Source organism: Mus musculus, chromosome 11 (genome assembly GCF_000001635.26).
Source record: "Mus musculus strain C57BL/6J chromosome 11, GRCm38.p6 C57BL/6J".
Classification (NCBI taxonomy): Eukaryota; Metazoa; Chordata; class Mammalia; order Rodentia; family Muridae; genus Mus; species Mus musculus.
The window spans coordinates 102,131,621-102,158,182 of NC_000077.6; the positions used below are offsets into that span (position 1 = coordinate 102,131,621).

General features: G+C 49.2%; 2 protein-coding genes and 2 long non-coding RNA genes across 5 annotated transcripts in view; 2 read left to right on the plus strand and 2 right to left on the minus strand.

Moving 5' to 3' along the window:
• Gm39394 overlaps positions 1-2,973 on the plus strand; it is an 11,386-nt gene extending 8,413 nt beyond the window's left edge. The window contains exon 3 of the long non-coding RNA XR_880225.3: positions 2,537-2,973. This is a non-coding gene — a long non-coding RNA (predicted gene, 39394). The remainder of the gene's footprint in view (positions 1-2,536) is intronic.
• Positions 2,974-10,498: 7,525 nt separating this feature from the next.
• Positions 10,499-14,687, minus strand: Gm11586. Its single transcript, XR_880227.3, has 3 exons — positions 14,594-14,687; positions 13,930-14,461; positions 10,499-11,732 (listed from the first exon to the last, which is right to left on the minus strand). It is a non-coding gene; the product is annotated as a predicted gene 11586 (long non-coding RNA).
• On the plus strand, positions 13,893-17,908 carry Nags (N-acetylglutamate synthase). The gene is made up of 7 exons (NM_145829.2): positions 13,893-14,371; positions 14,870-15,144; positions 15,243-15,456; positions 15,744-15,924; positions 16,190-16,361; positions 16,472-16,654; positions 17,298-17,908. The coding sequence occupies exons 1-7, from the start codon at positions 13,967-13,969 to the stop codon at positions 17,449-17,451; spliced, it is 1,584 nt and encodes a 527-aa protein (NP_665828.1). The 5' UTR covers positions 13,893-13,966; the 3' UTR covers positions 17,452-17,908.
• A 3,017-nt stretch (positions 17,909-20,925) lies between these two features.
• On the minus strand, positions 20,926-24,802 carry Tmem101 (transmembrane protein 101). Of its 2 annotated transcripts, none has more exons than XM_017314829.2 (4): positions 24,524-24,802; positions 24,104-24,284; positions 22,937-23,083; positions 20,926-21,974 (listed from the first exon to the last, which is right to left on the minus strand). In XM_017314829.2, exons 2-4 carry the CDS (start codon positions 24,245-24,247, stop codon positions 21,666-21,668), a joined length of 600 nt encoding a protein of 199 aa, XP_017170318.1. In that variant the 5' UTR covers positions 24,248-24,284; positions 24,524-24,802; the 3' UTR covers positions 20,926-21,665. The 2 variants fall into 2 exon arrangements, with proteins under 2 accessions (XP_017170318.1, NP_083925.2); NM_029649.2 differs by having other exon boundaries at positions 20,927-21,974; positions 24,588-24,787.
• Between the last annotated feature and the right edge of the window lie 1,760 nt (positions 24,803-26,562).

Sequence of the window (26,562 nt, forward strand, 5' to 3'; positions counted from 1 at the left end):
TTAGGCATATATGTTCAGGTGAGGGCATGGAGGTACCTGAGAGGTATTGGTGCCCTTTCTTCCCGAGGTTTCCCTGGGCCTGAGTTACCTCGAGTGCCCTGAACTGCTCACCAGGGTTCTGTGCATGTCAGATAATAGGAGTACTCTGTGTGTGTGTGTGTGTGTGTGTGTGTGTGTGTGTTTGTGTGTGTGTGTGTGTGTGTGTGTGTGTGTATGTGTGTGTGTAAAATGGATTATTATAGGGGGTGTATATGGATTGTGTGGTGTCTATGCTATGTGGTATGTGTGTGTTTTGTGTATGTGGGGGGGGGGAGCTATGGGTGTGGGTGTGTATGCTATGTGGTGTGTGTTGGTATGTATATGTGTGTGTACTATGTGGTATGTGTGTGATGTGTGTATATGTGTGTGTTATGTGGTATGTGTGTGATGTGTGTATGTGTGTGTGCTATGTGGTATGTGTGTATTGTATATGTGTGTGCTATGTGGTATGTGTGTGATGTGTGTATGTGTGTGTGCTATGTGGTATGTGTGTATTGTATATGTGTGTGCTATGTGGTATGTGTGTGATGTGTGTATGTGTGTGTGTGTGTGTGTGTGCTATGTGGTATGTATGTGATGTGTGTGTGTGCGTGCCCCACAGCCTCACACCAGTCTGACCCTGAATCCTGCCTCCTGCCTACAGCACACTGATCTTTAGCAAGCTGCTTGGTCTTTCTCTCTGGCTCTTGGGAGTTCAGCATCTGTAGATGTTGGAAGAAAGGGGCTGCCTTGCAAGGGCAGTCAAAGGATAAGATAAACAGGAAAAAAAACACAACAAAAAACAAAACAGTTAAAATGTACAAAAGTACCCAACCAGGTGCGCTGGCTTGCACCCTAACCCTGCTCCCCTTTGTACAAGTCACACTCTACCCACATGTGTACACACACACACACACACATACTCTACCGTTTCCATTCCAAATTGAGTAATTTCAATGATTAATTTCAGTATGTGATTGATTGATTGGTTGATTGATTGATTGATTGATTGAATGAATGATTTTGAGACGGGGTTTCTCTGTGTAGCCCTGGCTGTCCTGGAACTTGCTCTATAGACCAGGCCAGCCTTGAACTCAGAGATCTGCCTGCCTCTGCCTCCCGAGTGCTGGGATTAAAGCACGCAGACCTTTAACTTTTTTTATGATAAAGTTGCAAACACTTTAAGCTGAGTGGGGGCTACACACGCACAGTCAGGAGGTTTGGCCAGGAGGATTGGTGGTTCAGCATCAGCCTTGGCTGGGTTCATAGTGATTTTGAGGCCAATCTGGCCTACATGAGGTCTTGTCTTTACCTGAGACTTTAATGATGTCTGTGCCCGCTGAGGTGCAGTTGTGGTCTGTGGTGAGGGTGGCCTGCATGTCCTCTTTCAGCATCCCTCGGCTCACCATGGACTCAAGCCCCGAGGCTGCGAACTTCTTTTTTCCCATACTGTCTTAGAGTTTCTGTGGCTGAGAGAATGCACCATGACCAACTTGGGGAGGCAAGAGTTTGTTTTGCTTATATTTAACATCCCAGACATCACTGCAGGAAGTCAGGGCAGGAACTCAAATAGGGCAGGAACTGGATGCAGAGACCATGGAGGAAAGCTGCTTACTGGCTTGCTCAGTTTTATTTATTTATTTTTTCTAGACAGGGTTTCTCTGTGTAGCCCTGGCTGTCCTGGAACTCACTCTGTAGACCAGGTTGGCCTTGAACTCAGAAATCTGCCTGCCTCTGCCTCCCAAGTGCTAGGATTAAAAACATGCGCCACCACCGCTTGGACAGTTTGAATTCTTATTCTATTGTCCACTGCTTAGAACCCCACCACAGGTCCCACAGGGCAGTCATTAATCAGGAAAGTGCCCCCACTGCTCTGCCTGTAAGTCAGGGAGGCATTTTCTTTATGAAGATTCTTTTTATGATTTATTTATTTTCATTCCATATACATTGGTGTTTTGCCTGCATGCTTGTCTGTGTGAGGGGGTTAGACAACCTGGAACTGGGATTGCAGACAGTTGTGAGCTGCCATGTGGGTGCTCGGAATCAAACCTGGGTCCTTTGGAAGAGTAGCCCTCTCTCCAGCCCCTAAGATTCCCTCTTAAAATATATGTCTGGCCGGGCAGTGGTGGCACACACCTTTGATCCCAGCACTTGGGAGGCAGAGGCAGGCAGATTTCTGAGTTTGAGGTCAGCCTGGTCTACAGAGTGAGTTCCAGGACAGCCAGGGCTACACAGAGAAACCCTGTCTCGAAAAAAAAATAAAATAAAATAAAAATAAAAATAAAGGGTTTGTGTGAAGTTGAACAAAAAACAAAAACAAAAACCAACCCAACAAACAAAAAACCCAATCCAAAACAACAAACAAATGAATAAACAAATCCAGCACACATCCTTAAGTGTTGAATTTACATCATCCTCTGCCTCCGACTGTTTTTTAATGCCAGCTCATCATGTGTTTGCTGCAAACTCAGCTCATTTCAATGCGTTTTGCATTTAATCCCAACACCAATCTTTCCAGGCCCATGCAGAATGGAGCTCAAAGAGGAGAAGCGACCAACCCAAGATCCCACAACACAGAGAAGGCAATACTAGCTCGGGCTAGTGTAACCCAGCCTTGCAAAGCCAGGCCACCAAGAGGAAACCAGATGCCAGCACATCCCGCAGCCTTTGTCAGTGTGGGTCCTCTGGTGGTCAGCACAGAAATGGGTGGTCTGGCTGGCCCAGAGCCAGATCTCCAATGGACAATATTCCTGGATGGTAAAGTATGCACGGCTCTCACCTTTATCTTTTAATCACACCCAGAGTCCCCTGAGAGGAGCTTCCCCACCCCACTCCTCCTTTAATTACTCCTGGCTGTAATGAATGCCTGAGCCCCTGAGACCCAAGCTTCATCCTGAGCCTGTCTCCAGTCCTCCCCTCTCTTCTCCTTCCCTCCCTTCTCTCCCCTCCCCTCTCCCCTCCCCAGACTGGTTTATTTGGGTCCCATGCCTGCCCCTGTTCCTAAACCAGCTGCAGATTTCTGCCACAATGAACACCCTTGGGGAAATGAGGGGTGGGGGCATGGGGGCGGGGCGTGGGAGGGATGCAGGCTGAGACCAGATCGGAGAAGGCTTGGCCCAGCCCCAAGTTGTGTATCCAAGTCTCTATCCACCCTGGGGGATTGAGCAGGTCACTCTCAAGGACAGCTGCTCCTGCCTCAAACTGACTGAAACTCTTTTCCTCTCCCTAGGTGACTCAGATATAGGCCGGATTAGACCAGATTGAAAGTAGATAAAGGCCGTTTTATTAGGAGGTGCCTCTGGGGTGGGTTTACTGATCTCACGGGTGGAAGTAGGCAAGGTCACCCATCCAGGGTAAAGCAGGAGGGTTTTACAGAGCTTGTGCCAGCTAGGAGCTCGGATTGTGTCCATACATTGTCAAAAACTGAGCCCCTGGGCGGGCACTCTTGGGTGGGTTGCTGGAAATGGGGAGATGAGGATGAGGGAGATGGGGCATGAGCAGTGATGACGTGTTAGCCGGGAGTTTTCCCTGAGAGGTGCGGGAGTTTCTTCTGTGGAGGAGGATTGAGAGGAAGGCAGTCCCCCTTCCCCAAGCTTGTGAGGAGTTGAGGAGTAAGCAGGAGTTCCAGCCTAACACTGGCCAGACTTAGGTTCATGAGAAATCAACACAGACCACCCCCTCCCCACTGACTGCACTCAGCAGTCCCCATCAACATAGGCCACCTGTGTGCCCATCCCTGCTCCAGGACCTGTCACAAGACACTGTGTGCCCCCAGAGCCCACACAAGCAAACAACGCAATTTGATTTTTGTTGTTATGTTTTCGGTTTTTTATTCTTCAATTTATTTTGCAACTGGATCTCACTAAGTAGCCCAGCTAGCCTTCAATGTCTGATTCCCCTGCCTCAGCCTCCTGAATCCTGGAATTCGTACTGAGTAGCACCACCTGTAGTTGGAATTTTATTCTTCTGTGGATGAGTGTTTTTGCCTGCACGTGTGTCTGTGTGCCACGTGCCTGTCTGGTCTCTGACGAGATCAGAAAAAGCATCAGATCCCCTGGAATTGGAGTTGCAGATGTTTGTGAGACACCTGGTGGGTGCAGGGGAACCAAACTCAGGTCCTCTGCAAGAGCAGTGAGCGGTAAATACTCTTAACTTCTGAGCCATCTCCCCATCCCCATCCCCCGCCCCTCTACCTCCACTCTCCCTTTTACACTGCTGCCCCTGCCCCACTGCACCCCAACCCTTACACACAGATGCCTGTAGTTTAAATGGAGAGAGTGGATCTGAGAGAGAGTAACAGCTGGAGCTGTGGGGCATGGAAAAGGGGAAATGATTCATCTTCCTCTATCCCATGCTACTAAGGTCTTACAGCCGTGTGGTGTGTGTGTGTGTGTGAGAGAGAGACAGAGAGACAGAGACAGAGACAGAGAGACAGAGAGAGAGGGAGACAGAGAGACAGAGAGAGAGGGAGGGAGAGAGACAGAGAGACACAAAGAGAGAGAGAGGGAGGGAGAGAGACAGAGAGAGAGAGAGACAGAGAGACAGAGAAGGACAGAGAGAGATAGAGACAGAGAGAGAAAGAGAGAGACAAAGTCAGAGAGAGACAGAGAAAGAGAGAGACAAAGTCAGAGAGAGAGAGACAGAGACAGAGAGAGACAGAGAGAGAGACAGAGACGGAGAGAGCTTACAGCTTGTAGGAGTCAGTTTACCTTCCACTAGGCAGGCCCTGGAGGTCACTCTCAGGCTGCCAGGCTCAGCAACAGTCTTTACCCACTGAGCCATGTCACTAGCTCCAAGTAGTCAACTTTGAATCCTTCATGCTTCAAAGCCAATGCATTATTATTGGATCATCCATGCAATGACCTGCCCATCACCTAAAACAGTCCCAGGAAAGAGACAGGGTAAGGAGTGGGTACCCTACACCCCGCTCCTACATCAGTCAGGAGAGATGGGGCAGGATGATGACGAGCAGGCACTGTCCAAAACGGCCAGCCCTACTAATTCAGGTAGATTAAACGCCAGCTTGGTACCCAGCATGCCTGGAGACCCAGGTAGATTAGAGTCAGATGTGGGGCAGGACGGCTCAGCTGGTAAACACACAAGATGCCATGCCTGAGGACCTGAGTTTGATCCGCAAGATCCACTTGGAGGAAAGAGAGAGCTGACAAGCAAAGTTGTCTTCTGACTGCACAAGTTCTGTGGCATGCACGTGTGTGTGTGTGTGTGTGTGTGTGTGTGTGTGTGTGTGTGTGTGTGTGTAGAGGAAATTAATAGATGTAACAAAGTCTACTTTAACAGTTAAATGGAAAAATAAGTCAAACCATGGAAAAATAATAAGAAAAAAAATCCAGCTGTTTTGGGAAGAGATCTTGACAAGAGTCACAGGAGAAACCACAGAGAGAGGCTGAGGGCCTGGTGCACTAGAGGAAGAGCTGGAATTTGCTGCTGTCAGCCAGGCACGCCGAGCCTCTACTGATTCAGTTGTTCATGACCCTGAAAAAAAAAAGATGAAGATAATATCTGTTCATTTGTAGACAGAATCTCATGTAGTCCAGGCTAGCTCAAATTCAATACATAGTAAAGGGTGACCTTGAACTCCTGACCCTTCAGGTTTTACCGCCAAAAGCTCAGATTACATGGTTAGACCATAAAGCCCACCTAGTAAGACTCTTTTTCCTCTCATCCTTTGTTTTCAAGTTGTTTTTTAATTTGTTTATTTTTTTTCCTTCTTTCTTTTTTTCTTTTTGATTTTTTGTTTGTTTGTTTGTTTTGTTTTCCAGACAGGGTTTCTCTGTGTAGCCCTGGCTGTCCTAGAACTCATTCTGTAGACCAGGCTGGCCTGGAACTCACAGAGATCTGCATGACTCTGCTGTGGGATTAAAGGTGTGTAACACCATGCCTGGCCCTTATTTTTACTTTTTTTTTTTAAGGATTTATTTATTATTATAAATAAGTACACTGTAGCTGTTTTCAGATGCACCAGAAGAGGGCGTCAGATCTCATTATGGGTGGTTGTGAACCACCCTGTGGTTGCTGGGATTTGAACTCAGGTCCTTTGGAAGAGCAGTCAGTGCTCTTACCCATTGAGCCATCTCACCATCCCCTTTATTTTTACTTTTAATTACATTATCTATTTGTGTGCATCAGTGTATGCGCACGTCACAGAGTCCCTGTGGAGGTCAGAGAACATTTTGAGGAAGTCGGCTCTTTGCTTCCACTGTGCGTATTCTGGTCAGCCATTTGGCAGCAAGGGCTTCTACCCACTGAGCCATCTCACTGGCTTGAGATGATGTGGGGATTTTTGTTGCTCGTTGCTTGCTTGGTTTTAAAGTGCAGAAGAAGAAACTGAAGAGCGTTGCCAGGATGTGGCCAGCCCAAGCTACAGAGCAAGACCCTGTTTCAATTTTTAAGAAATTTCATGAAATAAAAAGAAGAACGTCGAAGGAAACAGATCAAATGCAATACATTTGTAGACTGTAAGTTTTGTTTAACCAAGTTTCAAGTTTTCCAGGAATTTTCCTAAATTACTTTTATAACAAAAATGTATTTTATTTTTAAAAAGTAAGTAACCCTATTGTAACCACCCCAGCGGCCCACCTTGGGTTTCTACACCATCTGCTCTCAAGCGCCAACTTCCCAAACTCCTGCAGTGGTTCTCCAAGTTGCTTTCAGGGCGCCCCATCCCCTGGCCACCACACCATACCCCACCGCAGCCCACTCCACACAAGTCATCACTCAGGTCCCCTTCTGGGCTAAGATCTGACATGGTGCCCAGAAAAATAATAAGGAGGGCTCCATCTTCTAGGCTCTGACTCCTAATACAGGCGGGGTGGCAAGCTCGAGCACTAGTGGCCCGGGGTCCCGCCAGCCCCCCTTGAGGGTTCCCTCCGCGGATTCAGCACTGCGCTCCTGAACGAGAAAGCGCCACGTCCTCGGACGGAGCTGCGAGTCGGCGTCCCCCTCTGGTGGCCACTACTTGTAACTACATGTAATACATTTAGTGCGTTCTCAAGTAGCAGACACTGAATATTCATTTTAAGGACATGGTCATAAACCCTGACACTCCGCAGGCCTTCCCTTCACACGTTCATTTCCCACAGAAACTTCCGAAACACCCACTAATTGACCATCTGTAACATTGTAACACAGAGACATACATGAATTTACCCACAGGAGCTAACTGTGTTGAACAAGAGACATTGTCTCAAAAATAAGGTAGAAGGTGAGAACCAATATCCAAGGTTATCCTGACCCCACACAAATGCCACAGCACTAATGTGCCCAAACTCGTACATATAACACACACAGCCAAACACACCCCACATTTCAGCCATGACTTATAGCTTCTTTAGGAGTTCCAAGCCTACGGTTGTTCGAGGCCCTTCCCCTATCCTGGCTCTCTGGCTTCCCCGGCCCTCTGGAAGTCACTAGTGGGTGAATTCAAGGGCTCTTCTCAGTCACTGGGGTATTCACACTGTGGACTGTTCCTGCTTGAGATGTTCCAACCATGAATTCTGAGTGATCCTGGGGTAACTCTGGCATACTTCCAACTCCTGGTCTACCACGGGCTCATGTTTCTACAGTCCCTCGTGGCAGCTGATACCCACTCTAGGGACACATTAAATGTGTATCCTCTGTTACATGAAGTGAGCTTCAACTGTCAAACCCCAGGGACCTTTCCAGATAGATCCGCTCTCTTAAATGGCAGGCCTCATTTCCGACCACCTTCTAGAAAACACCTCACCAACATGTGTCTGAATCCAGCCTCCTAGGGACTCTTTAATGATAATGCCTGCTTCAAGGAATCAGTGGGAAGACTGGTATTGCACAGGACTGAATTGATACTGTGCTTGCCCAGCAAACCTGAAATACTGTGGCCCTCGTCCCTAGTACCCCATGCTGAAGCTAGGTGCAATACACTTTACAACCTTTTTTATTTTTTATTTTTTGGTAGGGCGTGTTCAAGACAGGGTTTCGGGGGGAAGGGGGTGCTGGAGAGATGGCTCAGCGGTTAAGACCACTGGCTGCTCTTCCAGAGGTCCTGAGTTCGATTCCCAGAAACCACATGGTGGCTCACAACCACCTGTAATGTGATCTAATGCCCACTTCTGGTGTGTCTGAAGACAGAGTTCTCATATAAATAAAATAAGTCTTTAATTAAACAGGGTTTCTCTGTGTAGCCCTGGCTATCTTGGAACTCACTGGGTAGACCAGGCTGGCCTCATACTCATTGAGAGCCGCCTGCCTCTGCCTCATAAGTTCGGGGATTAAAGGCTTGTGCCACCAATGCTCAGCACACCGAGTCTTAGCCTTTGGCAGGTGAAGGCAGGAGGTAAGAAGTAAGATGGTTCAGTGACTAAAGGCACTCACCACCAAGCTAAAGACCTGAGTTGGAGCCCCAGGATTAGCAGGGTAGAAGGAGCTGACTCCAGGCTGGGCTTGTGTGTGCACAACCTGACTGTGTGTGCTATGGTACTCATGGGCATGCATGCACAAACACATAACAAGTACAGAAATATAAAAGAAGCAAACATGGCTACACTGGATTCCATGAGACTCTGTCAAATAAAAGAAGCAAAGGGAATGCCGGGCGCGGTGGCGCACGCCTTTAATCCCAGCACTTGGGAGGCAGGGGCAGGTGGATTTCTGAGTTCGAGGCCAGCCTGGTCTACAGAGTGAGTTCCAGGACAGCCAGGGCTACACAGAGGAAAACAAAAAATAAAAAACAAAAAGCAAAACAAAACAGAAGCAAAGGGAAAAAGAAAGAAACAAAACAAATAAGAAACGAAAAGAAAGCAAACACCTGGCAAATGTTTCAAATAGTGCCCAGGGGAGTTCCCTACTGTTTTCCAGACAACAGATTTTTCTTAAGTTCCCAGATCCTCAGATTCTCTCCTTCCTCTTTCCACCCCCATCCTCATCTTTCTCATCTTCTTCTTCCCACCCTCCTTCTAACCATCAAAAAGTCTCAAAACTGAAGGTCAGTGCCACTTCTGATAATCTATCATTCCACAAAACCCCAGGGTAATAGGGGAAAACAACGCATTTAGCACCCCCTGCTGGAATACAGCGGTAGAACACTTGGAAGTGAAATTGATTAAACCGTTCTTTGCATGTGTGTATGAGAGGCCTTGAGGAAGTTTATGTGTGCCTTGGACATGCAGAAGCCTGCACAGTATGCGCTTTTAGCGGCTGTCCTGTCTCTCCAGTCCCCTGGCACTGGCATTCTTTTTTTTTTTTAGATTTATTTTTTATTTGTTTACTTTTGTGTATGAGTGCTCAGCTACATGCACAGAAGAGGGCATCAGATCCCATTACAGATGATTGTGAGCCACCATGTGGTTGCTGGGAATTGAACTCAGGACCTCTGGAAGAACAGCCAGTGCTCTTAACCACTGAGCCGTTTCTCCAACCCCCGAAACTGAAATTCTTAAGTCCAAAAGCTCATTTGGTTTTTCACTGCTCATGTGTTAGGTATTTGCGTTCAGAATTTACATGAATATTTTACCAGCACTTGTGAAGCTTAAGCAGGAGTATCAAACACCTCAAAACAAGCAAACAAACAAACAAGCAAACACTTCAAAACAGCCTGGGATACACATCAACACCCTGCCTCCAAAAAAATGTTTTTTATATATTTATGGCTTGGAGGAAAACTACACTTAGAAAAAAAATGAAACCTGTGTGTATCAGTGTCTCCATCCATAATATACACAAAAGCGTTTGTTTTGTTTTGTTTCGTTTTTTTCTAATTTGAAAGTATGCCAGGAGCTAGAGAGATGGCTCGCTGGTAAAGAGCACTGGCTGCTCTTCCAGAGGACCCGGGTTCAATTCAGCACCTACGTGGCAGCTCACAGCTGTCTGTGACTCCAGTTTCAGGGGATCTGACGCTCTCACACAGACATGCATGCAGGCAAAACACCAATGCACATTTAAAGATTTATTTATTTATTTATTTATTTATTTATTTAAGGTATATGAGTACACTGTAGCTGTACAGATGGTTGTAAGCCTTCATGCGGTTGTTGGGAATTGTATTTAAGACCTCTGCTCACTCTGGTTGGCCCCGCTCGCTCAAGCCCAAAGATTTACTTATTATTATAAATAAGCACACTGTTGCTGTCTTCAGAAAAACCAGAAGAGGGCATCAGATCTCATTATGGGTGGTTGTGAGCCACCATGTGGTTGCTGGGATTTGAACTCAGGACCTTCGGTAGAGTAGTCAGTGCTCTTATCAGTTGAGCCATCTAGCCAGTCCCCCAATGTACATTTAAAGATTTATTTATTTATTTATGTATTTATTTATTTATTTATTATATGTAAGTACACTGTAGCTGTCTTCAGACACTCCAGAAGAGGGCATCAGATCTTGTTACAGATGGTTGTGAGCCACCATGTGGTTGCTGGGATTTGAACTCTGGACCTTCAGAAGAGGAATCGGGTGCTCTTACCAACTGAGCCATCTCACCAGCCCCCCAATGTACATTTTAAAAAGAAATTAAGATACAGAAGCTCTTTAGAGATGGCTCAGTTAGCAAAATGCTTGTTGCAGTATTAAGGGAATCTGAGTTTGGAACACGGTGGAGGTGCATGCCTAAAATCCCAGCATGGGGGTAGGGGTGAAGACACTAAGATCCTAGGATGGGGGGGGTGGGGGGATGGGGGGAATGGCACTGAGACTGTGTCTCAGAAACAATCAAAATAATAGGAAAGGATAAGGAGTGGGGAGAGAAGGAGAGCCGCCACTCTTAGGGCTGAGGAGTCCGCCATGGGAGGCTTTTGCTTTGTTGGAAGGTCAAGTCGCTGTTCATATATATTGTATTCATGTAGAGGCTGGCCTTCCGTAAGTAGGAAGCAGCTGGGACCCAGTGGCCCCAGGTCCATGAGCTTGGTGTTAATCATTCACTCGGGTATACCTGGGTCCCATTGGCTGCCTGGGGACACAGCCCTCTAGGTGGGAGCCCAGCCAGTATCTGTCAGGGATAATGGGGTTACATTGATGACACTTCCTGAACTGAACGGGTAGGTGGACACTCAGGAATCCCCTAGTCCGAGGAAGGGGGCAGCAGCCCTGTCTCCAGGGACCTCCAGTCTGGGACAAAGATGAAGGGCACTAGATCAGGAAGAGGAAGAGATGTTTGGAAGGGAGAGCTCTCAGATGCAGAACAGCCAGGAGGGAAGGGCAGCTTATTGAAGGCTGGAGACCCTGAAGTCAGGGAGGAGTTTTAGGGTGAAAGTTATAGCTCAAGGGATAGGCCCAGCTCCTCCGGGGACCTTGAGAAGTGTATGTGACAGGGGCGCAGTGGCTGGGTGTACAGAGGAAAGAGAAAAACGGCTCTAGGGGGTCCACATCATGAATGTGTGCATGCATGCTGCATGCCTGTGTGTGTGTGTGTGTGTGTGTGTGTGTGTGTGTGTGTGTGTGTGTGTGTGAACACAGGTGCCAGTGCCACACACAGACCTGACCAGCCTTACAGCACTGCCTGTCTAGTTTTCTAAGTTGGAGAATGGAAATACCAATGAGGAAAGACCCAAAGGTCAGACTCTCCTCCCACTCCAGACTCCCGGGCCAGTATGTGTGGGTGTGTTGAAGGGACAGTTTCCAGGAAAGGGTCAACACACTCACCCAGCAGCCTCTGGATTTTTTTTTCCTTCATGGCTACGACCCAGAATCTCTCACATATACCACAGGACTGCACCCCCAGTCCAGCATCCTGGAAATAATACAGAATTCTCAGGTGGCCACTGTGCCTCTTTTAGGTGGTACCCTGGGGGGCCTGGCCTGAGGGGTCGGGGGGGGGGGATCCACACTAAGAGGTAGGTGTGGTGACACATGCCTGTACTCCCTGAACTCAAGATGCTGAGGTGAGTTCCAAGACAGCCTGGTCTATAAAGCAAGGCACCTTTTCAAAACAGGCAGAAGATCAGCGAGACAACAAAACCATTAGGGAAGATATGATACAATGGCTGGTGTCTGAGCTGTGTGACCTTGGCTGAGTCACCTTCCCGTTACAATGACAGAATCCCATTTCCTCCTCTATAACAACAGGGGCCTGGACTGGATAGAGGGTATCCAGGGCAGGACAGGATTAACAGGGAGCAGATGGGGGGAGGTTCACAGGCACACGCCGCCCTGAGCATCCCTGCTGATGAACCAAGGATCCTCTGCTCCTATCTAGTTCTGGGTCTCAAGATCCTGGGCTGCAAATGGGGTGATTGGTACAACACCTCCCCTGGGGTCACCTTGAGGATGACGGAAAGGGGTTTCACAGAGCCCAGCATTCTATCTGGGACATGTCACCTAGTATCCTCCATCTGGAATGTAATAGGTTTGTTTTTGTTCTCTTCTTATTCTTAAGCATTTTTTTTTTCTGTCTCTGGCAAGTAACAGAAGCCTTCAATCACAAGCCTCATAGGCATAGATTTTAGCTTTAAACAGCCTAAAGCATTAACAGGAACAGAGGAGCATTTGAGGCTGTGACAGTGCTTCCTCAGGGTGGCTCCAGTGTTCTGCAGGTGACAAACCCTGACTGACCTGATCATGAACTCAGACAAGATTTTCTTTTCTTCTTCTTCTTCTTTTTAAAAGATTTATTTATTTATTTTATGTATATAAACATCTACATACTGTAGCTGTACAGATGGTTGTGAGCCTTCATGTAGTTGTTGGGAATTGAATTTAGATGGCTCCGGTCAACTCTGCTTGCTCAGTCCCTGACTCACTCTGGCCCAAAGATTTATTTATTATTATAAATAAGTACACTGCAGCTGTATTTAGACACACCAGAATGATGGCATCAGATCTCACTATGGGTGGTTGTGAGCTACCATGTGGTTGCTGGGATTTGAACTCAGGACCTTCGGGAGAGCAGTCAGTACTCTTACCCGCTGAGCCATCTCACCAGCCCAAATGAGATTTTCTTAAGACAGGGTTTAGGCCAGGCAGTGGTGGCGCATGCCTTCAATCTCAGCACTTGGAGGCAAAGGCAGGCAGATCTCTGAGTTCAAGGCCAGCCCAGTCTACAGAGTGAGTTCTAAGACAGCCAGGGCTACACAGAGAAACCCTGTTCCTTAAAAGAAAAAGAGCAGGGTTCCTTAGCTTAGGCTGGCCTTGAATTGCTTATAAAGTCAAGGATGACCTTGAGCCTGATCCTTCTGATTCCTCCATGTGGAGGACATTCCCAAATGTGGCCATCACCGCCCCCCCCCCCGTTCATTTTGTTTTGTTTTGTGTTTTTGTCTATTTTTTTAGGTTTATTGTTGTTGTTGTTGTGTTTCTTGTTTTTTGAAGTGGGATCATCTCTCTATAATATGTAGCCCCTTGGCTGTCCTGGAACTCTCAAAGTAGACCAGACTGACCTTGAACTCGTGGATACAGGCCTGCCTCTGCCTCAGGAGTTCTGGGTTTTATCTTTTGAGACAAGGCTCCCCCGCTATGTAGCCTATGTTCTCCTCCTGCCCGGACCTCCAAGGAACTGAGAGTACAAATATGTCACACCAAGTCCTGCTTGACAACAGGACTTTGTATCCATATGCTGCAGTGAGGACCACACCCCCTGTGTTCAACTTTCCCAGACTCCTTCCAACTCAAATCACTTGCATGACCCTGCAAATTCGCACGCACACCTAGGACATCTGAGCGCTTTCTAAATCCAGCATTTTGGTAGCAGATCAAAGAGCTCCACCACTCTAAATCTGACCTTCGTGACCCTCACTAACGGTTCCGTACCCCCATACACAAGGGGCGGAGAAGTCTAGAGGCGCCACCCTCTGGTCTGTGACTTGCCACACCTCAAACGCACCCAGAAGCCACTCCGGGCCTCCTATCCCATCCCGCCCCGAGTCTGATCCAGCCCAGATCAGCGGCAAGTTAAGAACCCCTAGTGCTGTGCGCTCCAGAGCGACCGTCACCTGTGGGTGGGGGGGACGAGTGGGTTTGGTTGTCGTCATGGCGACGGCGTGGGTGGCCACAGCCCTGCGGTCTGCTGCAGCGGCCAGAAGGTTGCGCAGCCCGGGAGGTCCTGGGGGCTCACGGAGACTGAGTGGCAGCGCGCGGCGGCGCGGGGCAAAGAGCGCCAGCCCGGGACGCCGGCTCAGCACCGCCAGGGCTCACGCAGAGGACGCCGAGGGCGCTAAGGGTCGTGTCCAGTCTCCTGCGGTCGAGGAGCCGTCGTGGACACCGCTTCCAACGCCCCTCGAATCCCCTGCGCCTCCCGCCGGCAGATCACTGGTGCAGCGGGACATCCAGGCCTTCCTGAACCAGTGTGGTGCCAGCCCGGGGGAAGCACGCCACTGGCTCACGCAATTCCAGACCTGCTACCATTCGGTGGACAAGCCCTTCGCCGTCATGGAGGTAAGCCGATCCCGGTGTCGTCGTGTCACTGTCATGAGATGGTGACTGTTCAATAGTACGTCGTAGGTCTCAGCATGCCTAACTGTGAATCTGGAGAGCAGAGGCGTTGAGTTAGTGCTGGGGATGGAGAAAGCCATAAGGCTACGAAAACCGCCCTTGGCGCTAAGGAGAAGGCTGGGAAGCCCGGGCCTCCAGAAGTGATGTCTGACAAAGGCCTCTCACCGTGGAAGCAGTTAGGGGTTCAGTCGGCTGAGCTGTCGCACTACCCCTCCCCCCAAGGTGTCCCAGAGTCCAAGGCCGCTGGGAGGAGCTGAGGGAGGAACATTAGTGCTAGATAAGGGGGTGGCTAAGACCCAACGGGCAAAGGGCGGAGCAGTCGGCCAAAAGTGGGGCCCAATGGCTCCTAAGTAGAATGTGGTCACTGAGGGTCCTAAAGCCCGATTAGGAACAGGCGGCTTAGAGTCAGTGTCGCGTCCCTGAACGTCCACTTCTGTACAGGTCGATGAGGAGGTGATCCGGTGCCCGCAGGCGGTATCCCGCCTGGCTTTCGCCCTGGCCTTCTTGCAACGCATGGACATGAAGCCACTGGTGGTTCTGGGGCTGCCTACCCCCACGGCACCTTCTGGCTGTCTTTCCTTCTGGGAAGCTAAGGCGCAGCTTGCTCAGAGCTGCAAGGTGCTGGTGGATGAACTAAGGCACAACGCGGCTACTGCTGTGCCCTTTTTTGGCGGCGGATCAGTACTGAGCGCTGCGGAGCCAGCTCCCCATGCCAGGTTAGTGTCAACCCAACCTGCCCCGGCATCCTCAGAGAGGGCGGACCACTCTGCTGGCCCTGCCCTGGTCCCGCTCAAGCACCACATCTGGCCCACAGCTACGGTGGCATCGTCGCGGTGGAGACAGACCTGTTGCAGTGGTGTCTGGAATCCAACAGCATCCCCATCCTGTGCCCCATTGGGGAAACGGCTGCGCGCCGTTCCGTGCTCCTTGACTCGCTGGAGGTGACTGCATCTCTAGCCAAGGCTTTGCAGCCCACCAAAATCATCTTCCTCAATAATTCAGGCGGCCTGCGGAATAACAGTCAGAAGGTGCGCCCCTCTCCTGTGCCACGTCATAACACTAAGCAAGACTGAGTCCCCGGCCCTGTGACCCCTACGTAAACCCATAACAGGCTACAGTCACTCTCAAGCCAATAGAGTAGGAAGACCTAACAGAAGATCGGGGGGGGGGGGGGTGGTGTTCCTCGGTTCCCAGATCTGAGCGCTTCCCAGCAGAGAAGATAAAAGTTAAGTGGTCACGGAGAGGTCCACAGGGCTAGGCTCAGTTTGGTATGGGTGTGAATCTGCTAGAGGTTCATCTTCTTCCTGGGACTTAGATCCTGAGCAACGTGAACCTGCCCGCTGACCTTGACCTTGTTACCAACGCTGAGTGGCTGAGCATCAAAGAGCGGCAGCAGATTCGGCTCATCGTGGACGTGCTGAGCCGCCTGCCGCACTACTCCTCCGCAGTCATTACAGCCGCTAGCACGCTGCTCACGGAACTCTTTAGTAACAAGGGTGAGATATGTGAGAAGGTGGGCTGGGCTGAGTCCCAAAGGTGACCACTGGGCAGTGCCCAGCTGAGGGACAGCAGGAGTGCCCCGCCCACTCATCCCCCCGCCCCCACCTCGGCTGAAAGCTGTCGGGAGACCTGAGAGAGGCAAGAGAACTCAGACAGTGGAAACTGGAATAAAGAACTTGAGAACTAGGGAGATGGGCAGAAAGCGCACCTAGCGGTGGACCTGACTCTGGCCCAACCTACGCGCTCTTTCCAATCTCCCAGGCTGTGGCACCCTGTTTAAAAATGCTGAGCGGATGCTGCGAGTGCGCAACCTGGACAGCCTGGACCAGGGCCGCCTAGTGAACCTAGTCAACGCCAGCTTCGGCAAGAAGCTCCGAGAAGACTATCTGGAGTCACTGCGCCCTCGGTTGCACTCGATCTATGTCTCTGAGGGGTGAGCCTCCGGGGCCCCAGAGGGCAGGACCCAAGGTCCTGAGCCAGGGTGGGGAGGCAGCTTTAGGAGGACAGGAGAGGTCCTAACCTGCCGCTCTCCCGCTGTGCCAGGTACAACGCGGCAGCCATTCTGACAGTGGAACCTGTACTAGGGGGCACCCCATATCTGGACAAATTTGTGGTGAGCTCCAGCCGCCAGGGCCAAGGTTCTGGACAGATGCTGTGGGAATGCCTTCGGAGAGACCTGCAAACGTTGTTCTGGCGCTCAAGGGTCACCAATCCCATCAATCCCTGGTAAGCCCAACCAGCCATGCCCCGGGGTTCACCAGCAGCGTAGCTGGGCATTCCCTCCTTTCACTGTCAGAGAAAAGCGCTCAGGAGGCAGAGACAGGTGGATCTCTGTGAGATCAAGGCCGAGGCTCCTCTAGAGTCAAGGTCACCTAGTGACATTCTTCAACCCCACATTTCTGCAAAGCCAGTGGCACGCTATTAGGATTCTGATAAGCTTTGACCCAGCTCTTCTCAGGCTTTGTTGCCAAGCTCCTAACTCCTGGTCTGTGTCTCTAAGGAACACCCACCCCTTCCATTCAGCAACCACACCCTCAGCGTCCACTCACTAGAGGGTGACAAAGGACCACAGCTCCTTTGCTACACTAGGCAGGGAGTGGGGGGTGGGGGATAGGCAGGAATGTCCCTAATCTCACCTTCCTAGCTGTGAGATCCTGGCAAATTACCTAACTTGCCTGAACCTGGGCTGCTGTTTGGGGGAAATGGCAATATAGGCTTCATGAGCCACTCTTTCTGTTCCTGCTAAGATAAAAGAACAGGCATCTGGTCCTGGTGGGGCATCCTGGAGTAGGCAACTATCCTGAAAACCCAGAGTGAGCAGTGAGCACCAGCCTCATTCCAAAGCTGACCCCTTTGCCTCCACGCCCAGGTACTTCAAGCACAGTGACGGTAGCTTCTCCAACAAGCAGTGGATCTTCTTCTGGTTCGGCCTGGCCGACATCCGAGACTCCTACGAACTAGTCAATCATGCCAAGGGGCTGCCGGACTCTTTCTGCAAACCAGCTTCTGACCCAGGCAGCTGACCCACCATCGCGGGCCCTGTAAACCCTGGGACAGCCAGGATGGACCAAAAGCCATGCCTGCTGGGGGTGACCCCAGGCAGCTGAGGGGAAGAAGCTGCAGCAGCATAGCAGCATCGTCTGCTCAGGGGCCCCGGAGCAGAACAAACACGGAAGTGAAGCCAGCTAAGGACTCGGCTCCAAAGTCAAACCAGACGGCCTTCAATGTCCAGCCTGGGAAACGGGGCTGGGATTGCCTTCAGAGCTCTACCTAAGGTAACCTTAAGGGCAGGCCAGTTTCCATGGCCTCTGGGCTGTCTTGAGGCTCCATTGTCTTACATAGCATCTAAGCCTGCCTGGTCTGCCACTCATTTGGGTCTCAAAATTCTTCAGGAGGCCTTGATTAAACCGCAAATGCTTGTCTGAGTCACACTTGTCTCAAAAACCATCTAAGAAAAGTTTAATTACAGCAAGGACTTCAGGGCATGGGGTGATCTTTTTTCAATACCAGATATAGCACCTAGGGCCTGGGCCTTTCTAGGCAAGTGCTCTACTGCTGAGCTAAACCCCCAGTTGATGTTTTAAGACTCCTTTTAAAGATAGTAATCCTCTGGGAACAAGTGCTTAAGGACCAGGGACCAGAGGATTCCTGGATGGAAGGACCTGAGGGTAAGCACTCCTACTGCCTCCTCACGTGGGGATCAGCAACCCCTAGAGGGGCTCTTCTACTCCTAGGTCAGGAGTCCTCCTCTACAAAGTATATGGTTGCCTGTCACTGTACACACACACACACACACACACACACACACACACACACACACACTGCCCATAAGGATGAAAATCCCAGCTAACAGCAATGGCATATTTACCTGTTTACACAGAGAAGGGGCTGGAGAAATGGCTTAGCAGCTCTTCCACAGGACCTGAGCTCAATTCCCAGCCACCACATGGTGGCTCACAACCATCTGTAACGGGATCTGATGTGTCTGAAAACAGTGACAGTGTACTCACATACATAAAAATTTTAAAAAAGAAAAAGAAAAAAAGAACTCAAGAGAAATCACAGGATGACCTTGGCTTGTTAGCCCAGACTTAACCATTCTCCCACTATAGGATTCTATGTCATCTTTATGAGACTGATTCACCTCAGCAATGCCTTTTTGTTTGTTTGTTTTGTTTTTCGAGACAGGGTTTCTCTGTATAGCCTTGGCTGTCCTGGCTGTCACTTTGTAGACCAGGCTGTCCTCAAACTCAGAAATCCGCCTGCCTCTGCCTCCTGGGTGCTGGGATTAAAGGCATGCTTTTTGAGTAATTTTTTTTTTCAAATGATTTTTTTGTATGTGTGTGTGTGTGCATGGGTACCCACAAAGAACCTAAGATCCTCTGGAGCTGGAGTTACAGTGGTTGTGAGCCACCTGACATGGACATTGGGCACCAAACTATGGGTTGGTGTTGTTTTTTTAAAGATTTATTTCTTTATTTTATGTATATGAGTACACCATTGCTCTCTTCAGACACACCAAAAGAGGGCATCAGACCCCATTGCAGTTGGTTGTGAGCCGTCATGTGGTTGCTGGAAATTGAACTCAGAACCTCTGGAAGAGCAGTCAGTGCTGTTAACTGCTGAGCCATCTCTCCAGCCCCAAACCATGATTCTTTAAAGGACAGCCAGGACTAGCCTCTTGTGAGAGGATAGTCACTGAGCCCTAAACATTTTCTTGATTTTTTTATGGGAGATAGTCAAATGGTCCAGTGGTTAAAAGTATTGGTTACTCCGCCATAGCATCCAGATTTTAGTCCCGGTATCCACGTGGTGGCTCACAATTGTCCCTAACTCCTGCTCCATGGGATCTGATGCCCTTTCCTGACCTTAATGGGTACCAGGCATGAACATGGTGCAAAGATGTACATGCAGGCAAAATACCCTCACACATTTAAAAACATGTTATATGTGCGTGTGAGAGTCCATGCAAAAGCACGAATGAAAGGCAAAGGAGTATTCGATCTCTTGGAGCAGGAATTACAGGCATTCGTGAGTCACCTGCTGGGATTTGAACTCTAGTCCTCATGACTGAACAAGTGCCCTTCACCACTCATCTCTCCAGCTCCTCTCTCTCTCTCTCTCTCTCTCTCTCTCTCTCTCTCTCTCTCTCTCTCACACACACACACACACACACACACACACACACACATACCACACACACACATACAATCTTTGATGTAGTGTGGCCCAGGCTGGCTTGAAATTCACTAAATAGCTGATGACCTTGGATTTATCTTCCTTCCTTTGCTTCCCGAAGTGCTGAGATTACAAGCGTGTGCCTTCATGCCAGATTAATTCCCACTGGATGGGGACTGAACTCAGGGCTACCAACTAAGCTACATCTCCAGCCCTTCAACACTTTTCAAACAATGTTTGATATACTAGATGCCTTTATAAAACCATCATGGCACACTAGGGACTGTGACAGGCCCAGGAGCAACCTGACTTCCCTAGGGATTATGTGTATCAAGGATACATCTGGGTTTGGACATTCAATAGACCTGACTAGACAGCTAGTTCTAGCTAGGTTTGGTCTGTGGTTTGAGGCAAGTTGCTTACCTTCTCTGAGTCTCCCATTTCCTTATATGTAATATGACATCAGTTCTCGCTCCAGCTGCCCTTGCCAAAGATTTCTTCAAAAGACCTGCCCCCCAAACAGGCAGAGAGGGAAAAAATGGGCCATAAGAGGGATGGAGGGAGAAACCAAAAACATACACTAAGTGGGACATAGAGACATGCCTGTAACCTCGGCATCCAGGAAGTGGGGGCGGGGAAATGGGAGTTTAAGAGCAGGCTAGATTACAGTGAGATGCTGCCTCAAAAACCCGGGATGAATGCTGGGTGTGGTGGCACGCACCATTAATCTCAGCACTTGTAAACAGGCAGATGAATCTCCAAGTTCCAGGTCTCCAGAGTGAATTCCACAACAGCCAGGGCTACACAGAGAAACCCTGACTCAAAAAACAAAACAAACCCTAAGAAAACCTAACGTATAGTAAGGATTTGGGATGTGACAGATCTCTCTTCAATGCTATCAATGGAACCTAGGGCCTGGGGCTTCTAGGCCTGTGCTCAACCACGCCAACTCTAGCTGATGTTTTAAGATTTTTTTTTAAATTTAATTACTTATTATTTGGGAAAGAGGTTAAGACAGGGTTTCTCTATGTAGTCCTAGTTGTCCTGGATCTCACTCTGTAGTCCAGGCTGGCCTCAAACTCACAGAGATGTCTATCTCCCAAGTGCTGGGATTAATGACGTCTGACAGGAAGTGTGTGGGTTTTTTTTTTTTTTCTTTTAAGATAGTTGAAGAACTGTGGGAACTCTTAGAACTGGGGTGGTGGTGGAACCATAGGGGACCAGAATGGGGTATAACCCAAGATGATCTTTCAAGAGCCCCCAAATCAACCTCAGCCAATGGCCAAGTGCCCACGGGGAAGACAGAAGCAAAGACACAATGTCTGTATAAAATGTTTATTTTCGGAGGACAGTGTGGTCTGGTGTTTGGGTGGGTGCTCCACTCAGCCAGCCAACCAAGAAGCTGAGAACAGATGCAGCAGCAGGCTGACTGACAGGCCTGCTCCACCTTGCACATCCCAGAGCACACCAGGCCCTGCCTGTTCTCAACTCTAGAGCGAGAGTCAGAGAACTGGGATTATTCCTGCCCCAGCAGACAGACCCCCAAAGAGCCCATGTGACGTCTGTAGCACCAGCCACTCTGCCCCTCCTTACAGGGCTACTTCTATACATGTGAAGACACACATGTGTGAACACACACACACACACACACTAGTCTGAAAAGCACTGTTTAGTTTAGCTGCATCTGTCAGGTTCCAAAAGGAATTTTCACATTTGCTTACTTCCAGATCTTCCTCTGTCCCCAACTTCTACCTGCACCCCAGCTCTGCCTTACTCCTTTCTCAGGGACTCCTCCCTCCCTGGCCACTTGGGGGAGGGGCAGCTGGCCTCAGCTCTCCCCTAAAACAGGCAAGAAAACAACAACAAAACCCTATGAAGCTTTAGCGCAAGGGCTCCCATCTTCCCCCCCAAAAATGTAACTATTAAAATAAAAAAAAACAAGAAAGTAAACAAACAAACCAAGAAGCATAAATAAACAACAACTGGGCCAGCAAGGAGGAAGGTAAGGTGGCCTTCGGCGGTGGCCTCCTGTGCCCAAACCAGGCTCTCCCCGTGGAACTCAGCCATCAGTAGCCAAGATGACGGCAGCCCCAAAGATGCCCACACTCTCGCCGAGTAGCTTCATCTGGTTCCAGAACTCGACGCGTCGTGTGTTGTGCCAATAGGAGACGTTGCCGTCGATAAGCAGCATGACAGGAGGTAACAACACGGCCAGGATCTGGGCGGCCAGCGTCACATAGTAACCCGACAAGAAGGCCAGGGCCAGGACCCCATAAAGCACGAAGAACAGCTGGACCATCAGCTCCCCTCCTGGAAGATGGTTCAGGTACGCCAGCCGGTCCTCCTTGCTGTGCTGCAGCGAGTAGGCCTAGAGACACACAGCATCCTTTTAAGACTGTAGCAGATAGGGCTGGAGAGATGGCTCAGTGGTTAAGAACACTGACTGCTCTTCCAGAGGTCCTGAGTTCAAGTCCCAGCAACCACATGGTGGCTCACAACCATCTTTAATGAAATCTGATGCCCTGCTCTGGTGTGTGAAGATGAAGACAGTGACAGTGTACTTACATAAAACAAATAAATAAATCTTACAAATAAATAAATCTTAAAAAGACTGCAGCAGATGAGTGTCTACCTAAGGTGGTACCCACAAGGTAGCCCCTGTCAAATGGGCTTCCAAGTCCTTTCTCTGGATGGGGACTCTCGGCCCTGAGAGATAAGGCTGACCCCTACCCTCCTGGAAGCCTCTGAAGAAAGGACGTGCGTCTCCATAGTCAGATGGAGACTCAGACTTGTGAATATGCACACCACGGAAGCCTACACAGAACTCTGCACATAGGATGTCATTCCTGGTTCCTAGGAGGAGGTCAAGAGCCTGAAGCCTATCTTTGCCCTCATCTACAGCGGCCTTCTAAAGCACCAGGAAGATCTCCCTGACTATCCTACATAACCCCCATCAACTCTAGGTGGCAGAACTACAACTAGAGCTGATCTGCACCATGCCTCTTTTTTGTCCCCTCTCTCAGTCCTCTCGAGGCTGAAGCAATGAGAAAATCACCTAATCTTTGCTGGGTTCTCAACATTGGGACTGAATGGTCAGTTCAACTTCTTATCTAGCTGGTAGCAATAATGTTGAAATGAGGGACCCTCAGCCAGGTATTGAGTACTTGAAGCACCCTTCAGAAGGAACCAGCAGCTGTCCAGGGCAATCTCTTGGAGTCACCTTGTGAAATTACTCACAAGGCCTTGCTCTGCCCAGTGGCCAGGATTCTGCCAGGCCTAAGCTCATGCCACTCCCATACAGTGCCTCCAATCAAGAGAACCCCAACGTACCACACAAATGAGGTAGATGCCCAGGAACACTTGGCCAGTGGACTGCAGGGAACGGCTTCGGGGCTTTCGACGGTACAGCTCTCCAGCCCCACTGGCCAGCACCAGAAAGCCGCCAATGATGGCAACTGTGCGAGAATACATACGGACCTAAGGCCAGGGAGAAAGGAACCCCAGTCAAGAACTGCCATCATGTCTCTTGGTTGTCAAGAACATAGAACTGCCCACTTCTACACGTCCTGTTCTATCTGATGAACCCTCTTGCCTATTCCAAGTGTAGTCTGCAGAGAGAGCGAATTCTCTACACAAGGCAGAAACTGAGGGCTGAGAGGGGTAAAGAAACTGTCCATGGTCCTACAGAAAGTGGCAGAACCCAGCTGCCACAGATCGCCATCTCCTCCACCCCTAGCCTGAAACATAATGGCAGGGTTCTTCCCACTATGTAGTATAGACTCTATAGCAACTAAAACAAGAACAGCCAGCCAGGCAGTGGTGGTGGTGGTGGCGGCGGTGAATGCCTTTAATACCAGCACTTGGGAGACAGAGGCAGATGTATGTGTGTGTTTGAGCCATCCTGGTCTACAGAGAAACCCTGTCTAGAAACAAAACAATGCAAAACAAATAGGCCCACTATCCCATAGCTGTTCACACCTGCCTCCCCTACTAGACTGACAGTCTGATCCTTTCGGACCCTGCCTCCAAGCTACCTCACCTCTAGGCTACCAGTAGCCGGTATAAGCATCTGCATTTGAAGGCACAAATTCTGCACTAGTATTAATCACATTTCATAAAACCTGATGGGTAGACCAGATATTCTCCAAGGCCTCTTTTGTTTTACAAGTCTGACACCAATAAAGTAATGGTTTAAAAGATTCTGAGAATCAGATAACTCTGGGTTACCGATCCCTTCCATACACTGTGGCATGATTTTGGGAGAGTCCATTTTCCATCTCTGGACCTCCCTTTTCACAGTCTACAAGGGAGGTCGGTGTGGTCTCTATGGGTCTGACACGTCTGTGGTCTGTAATGATTGCCACAAAACTGCTGCAAACCTAGTACCTCAGTTTTCCCGGGCTTCAAGTTCAGGAGTACCATACATGCCCACCACATACATCAGGAACCTTCAGCTCCTTCCCATAGCTAAATCTCGTCTAGAGTCCCCGTGCTCACCTTTAGCCAGTCCCCGTAGTGGACATAGCCCCCGATGTAAGCGGTGTAGGTGCTGATGGCTAGCTGCAGCGCGGCGCCCAACGCAAACCAACGCCGCTTCACTCCGAAGGACATGAAGCTAGCACACAACACAGCTGCCCCCATGTCGAAATATAGATAAGGCACTGGGATGTCGGGCTTCCTGTGGATCGAGTGTAGGGAACAAGGAGGACAGAATGAATAGAGAGTAAGTATCTGGGGACCTCTGTAAGTTCCTGCAATCGCCACTGCCCCCCAAAAACCCGAGATCCTTCTCACTGCCGGAGCCGCCGCCACATCAGTAATGGCCGTACAATCGAAAGAGAGCATCTTCCAACCTGTTTGAGTACCAATTCCTCCCAGTCTAAGTATCCCGACTTCTGGGCCCCAACATCACCGCACCCCAGTTCCTGGGACAGGTCGGACCGCCCCCCACCGCATTCGACGACTTCGTGGGCGCGCTCACCGGCGCGCCTCGGCCCTTTCAGCGTACAACATAAGTTGGCTGAAGCAGCCCCAAAAGGGGCAGCGCGTGAGCAGCACGGAACCCAGCTGCATGATCAGCTGCAGCATCCAGCGTCTCGATCCAATCTTCGAAGCCATCTTGGGAAAGGGCAGTCCGCTACGGCCTCAGCCGGGTCCGGGAGACCAGCAGCGGGGAATGATACAGGCAACTTCCGGTCCCTGACTGTTTTTCTTTTCGTCGGGAAACAAAGCTCTTGCTCCCTAGTTCCGGGTGGGAAAAATGTGTTCTAGAAGGAGGAGTCAGCCTTTCTGAACGCTCCCCATGAAGAGAACTCAGAGCTTCAATTTGCCCTTTCTTTCCCTTTAAAAAGAAAAGATTTGTTTAGGGGCTGGTGAGATGTTTCAGCGGTTAAGGACACTGCTGCTCTTCCAGAGCTCCTGAGTTCAATTCCCAGCAACCACAAGGTGGTTTACAACCGTCTTTAAAGGGATCTGATGCCCTCTTCTGGCATACCGGTGTACGTGAAAACAGAACACTCATACATTAAAAACAAAATATAGACCACTTGTTTATTTTTTTAAGAATTTTTATTTATTTTATTTATGAGTGTACTGTCGCTGTCTTCTGACACACCATCAGGGCATCAGATCTCATTACAGTTGGTTGTATACCATCATGTGGTTGCTGAGAATTCAACTCAGGACCTCTGGAAGTCAGTGCTCTTAAGTGCTGAGCCATCTCTCCAGCTCTGATTTGTTTATTTATGTATATGAATATTCTATTTACATGTATGCCTGCATGACAGAAAGGGGCATCAGATCCTATCATAGATGGTTGTGAGCCACTAAGGTTGCTGGGGACTGAAGTCAGGATCTCTGAAACAAAAGCCGGTGTTCTTTGTACTCTCAAAATGGGACAGGAGCAAGGAGCATGGGGTTGAAACATCAGAAATCCTGGAACACAGCTTGATGTATGGAAGCAACCGACTCTGGACATAACCAGACCTGGACTCCAAGCTGAAAACCGATCCTGTGTCATCTAAATGGAGACTCAAGTGTGAGATGGGGATAATGGCTTTCCACCTCATCACTGCTGGGAGACTTAAATGTAGCAAAGGTGGTTTGGCAGATAATAAGGGTCCCATAAAAGGGTGTGATACAGACCCCAGAGAGAATTCTCTGTCTTTGCTGTCTTTGGCCGAACTTTTAAAGTAAGGAGTCCTCTTGTCTCTAAGTCACCTCTCTTTTGGTCTTGCTGCTTTTGTCTCCTAAGAAAAGAGGAGAGACCTACGTATCCATACAACACAGATGGGAGTTGCTCCCAAGAACCTTTCTAAACATGTCCACCTCCCCCATATCCTTTCTTTCCCTAACTCTGGTGGGTGGTTGGCTAAAAGGGAGGTTAAAGCATTTAAGAACCATCATTAAATATTAAACCTACAGCTCTGCCTGCCTGTGCCTCCTGAGTGCTAGAATTAAAGTCACCATGCTCATCTCACATTCCTCCTCCTCCTCCTCCTCCTCCTCCTCCTCCTCCTCTTTCTTTAAACAAAGACTAAGTATATCAAAGAACTGGGAAATAGGACTGTGTAGATACAAATTGGGCATGGATAATAGACAAGGGGAATGAAAAAAGGCCCGGGTTAGAGGCTATTTTGTCTGCCTCTATCTATCCGTCCTATGCCATAAGACAAGTCCACAGAACAGAATCACTTTCCAAGGAGTTATACTTTATCAGTCTCTTCAGCTACCACGGACTCATGCAGTGCTCTGATGCCTAGCGCTGAGGGGCTAGAAGGAACCAAACTTTGATTATTTTTCTCCTTTCTTTCTTTCTTTCTTTCTTTCTTTCTTTCTTTCTTTCTTTCTTTCTTTCTTTCTCTTTCTTTCTTTCTTTCTTTCTCTCTCTCTCTCTCTTTCTTTCTTTCTTTCTTTCTTTTCTTTCAGTTTTTTTAAAAAAGATTTATTTATGTATG